Genomic DNA, 2498 nt, shown 5'->3' with positions numbered 1-2498 from the left:
ATATTAAACGTTGGCCACTTCGGCCTTGGCCGAAGTTGTGGGCTGCTGCCCTCACAAGCATTGTGAGGGCAGCGGTTCTAGCCCCCACAAAAGCATTGTGGGGGCTAAATGTTCTTTATATCTTTCTCCCTTGCGAAATGCAAGTGGAATATGGACATCCTCTCTTGTGAGGGGTTATTTGTATTGGGCATGTACTTCATAGAATTCATTGTAATAATGTAAGTCCCAATCATGTATATCTGATTGTAAATATCAGTGTAATATCTCTGCTACAATAAGCATTTGTGGTAAATATCTGTGTAATGCAGTAATCTGATGATTAATCAGTCTAAAATATATATATATATATATATATATATATATATATATATATATTAAACGTTGACCAATTACTATGGTTTCTAAGCTAATCAATTTGTATTGCATGCCCAAGAATAATGCAAGTTTATCCATCTCACTTTATTTTATTAATATAACACTTTTATTCAGATTATGCTAAAAAAAATAAATAAACAAACCTAATTCATTAATGGCACGTTTACTTCATGAAATGAGAATGAACTGGAATGAGAATGAGATTCTAATGTTTACTTGAAAAAAATAAATAGGAATATGAATGTGCTGGAATGTCATTGATGTGTTTATTTAGTAAAATAAATGAGAATAATAAATAGGGATGAGAATCAATTAACCAAAATACTCATATTATTAAATAATATAATTTTCATTAACTAGATACATGTATAAATATTATTATAAAAATTATATTAATTAAAAATAATAATAATAAATATTAATAATGATAATATTAATAAAAATAAAATAATAATAATAACAGTTAAAATAATAAAATTAATTATGATTTAAACGAGAGTAATTCAAAAAATATAAAAAAATTATAGAGATACAAAAATAAACATGAATTTCATTCTTATTCCTAACCTTCTATGAAAATGAGATTCTCATTCTTTATTCCTAAATTATGTGAAACCAACATATTTTATTCTCATTCCTAAATTATATTTTGCCAAGTAAACACATATTTCATTCTCATTCCCCAAAACCCTAAGTATAACGAAATATACACATATTTATAATGTAACCTAGCAATTACATATTCTCCCCCCCCCCCCCCCCCCAAAAAAAAGAAAAAGCCTAACAATTACATATATAATTAATTAAAACTTAATCAGAGCTCGTGATGAGAAAAAGTCTTCTTAATTTTCTCCTTGACTTTCTGCATTGTTTTCCCTGCAATTTCAGCAGCAGTTTGAGCCGATTGCTCCACGGTTTCTTTGCTCCTCTCCGTACTTTTTGCGACGGCTGCTTTCACCTTCTCCCCACCACTTGGATTTTTAATCGCCCCTGCTTCATTATTACTTCCCCTAAAACTGACCATTAATAAAAATAATTAATCTGCTTGTTAGATATTAATTAGTTGTTTATGACAATTTCATAAAAGATTTAATGTTACTAATTTTAAATGCTTCCCCAAATTTCAAAATTATTGATTAATTTCTGACAAACCAGCACACTAACAAAATGTATCAATTATTTTTTTTCTTTTTAAAAATCGATAAGGCAAATAAAATATTTCTAAACCTCAACATAAAAAACAGAGTTCAAACCGTAACTTCTTAATTAGTTCGAAACCTCTAATTACTTCAACGTAAAAAAAAAATTTACCGACCTCATAATAGCCAAATGTGATTATTTTTATTGTTTACTTAAAAATCTAAACTAGCTAGTATTAAGTTTTTGCACGTATTTAATTTAAATTTTAACCAATAAAATCGCAGAGAAATTAAATGCATAAATAAATATTTTTAATCTAAAAATACGTAGTAGATGGCTGAAGTAAAATTAATTAACGATACTTACTCAAGATTAGGAGGGAAGAGGTATGCTTGAGCTCGATTCAAGGACGCTTTGAGTTTGCCCCAATAGCTGCTGCTGCTGCTTAAAGGAGAAGCACTTGTATAAAGAGCAAAAGTGCTTTTCAACGTCTCTAAAGTAGTAGACGGTTCTTTCACTTCTTCTGCGGCTTCTTCATGTTCGCTATGACGATCATCGTCAAAGCTCTTCTGTATATCTTCATCTCCAAAAGCGGAAACAAATATGAAAAGCATGCACAAAATAATTATCACCCGAAAAGCAGCACTTCTTGTTCCTGATGATCTATTATGTCGACCCATTAATTATAATTTTTTTTTTTTTTTTTGGTCAGGAATTATATATGCTAACCCAGCAGAAGGAATTAATAAATAGAAATATAATTATTGAATTTTGTATATAAATATATAAAAGCAAGAGCAGATAAAAATGGGAGAAGAAGAAGTGCTTACAGCAGTCGGCAGATCATGGGTCTCTTAATTATTTGACACGTTTGTAGTTTGCACCAAACTTTATGCAGACATTTTAAGCTACGTGGCTTCTGCTTGATTCTCCAGTTCGCCGGCTGGCTGTCCATTTCAAGCTCTACAAGCATGTACGTGTTG

The 2498-nt window shown here is 30.1% G+C and overlaps 1 protein-coding gene across 2 annotated transcripts; it reads right to left on the bottom strand.

Moving 5' to 3' along the window:
* Positions 1-905: 905 nt before the first annotated feature.
* Positions 906-2498, bottom strand: LOC102622992 (uncharacterized). Of its 2 annotated transcripts, XR_008056414.1 has the most exons (3): positions 2346-2498; positions 1882-2092; positions 906-1391 (listed from the first exon to the last, which is right to left on the bottom strand). XR_008056414.1 is itself a non-coding variant. In XM_006465126.4 (2 exons), exons 1-2 carry the CDS (start codon positions 2193-2195, stop codon positions 1190-1192), a joined length of 516 nt encoding a protein of 171 aa, XP_006465189.2. In that variant the 5' UTR covers positions 2196-2337; the 3' UTR covers positions 906-1189. The 2 variants fall into 2 exon arrangements, 1 of the variants encoding a protein (XP_006465189.2); XM_006465126.4 differs by lacking the exon at positions 2346-2498 and having other exon boundaries at positions 1882-2337.

Source organism: Citrus sinensis, chromosome 7 (assembly GCF_022201045.2).
Source record: "Citrus sinensis cultivar Valencia sweet orange chromosome 7, DVS_A1.0, whole genome shotgun sequence".
In the NCBI taxonomy this organism is placed as follows: domain Eukaryota; kingdom Viridiplantae; phylum Streptophyta; class Magnoliopsida; order Sapindales; family Rutaceae; genus Citrus; species Citrus sinensis.
Note: the sequence above shows the minus strand (reverse complement) of the source record. Positions and strands in the feature narration are given on the sequence as shown.

Bases quoted from the DNA above. Each gene is read 5' to 3' on its own strand.
- LOC102622992 (XM_006465126.4), bottom strand. From the start codon at position 2,195: ATGGGTCGACATAATAGATCATCAGGAACAAGAAGTGCTGCTTTTCGG. The intron at 1,392-1,881 runs GTAAGTATCGTT...ATTAATGGTCAG, and splicing joins CTCTTCCCTCCTAATCTTGA to TTTTAGGGGAAGTAATAATG.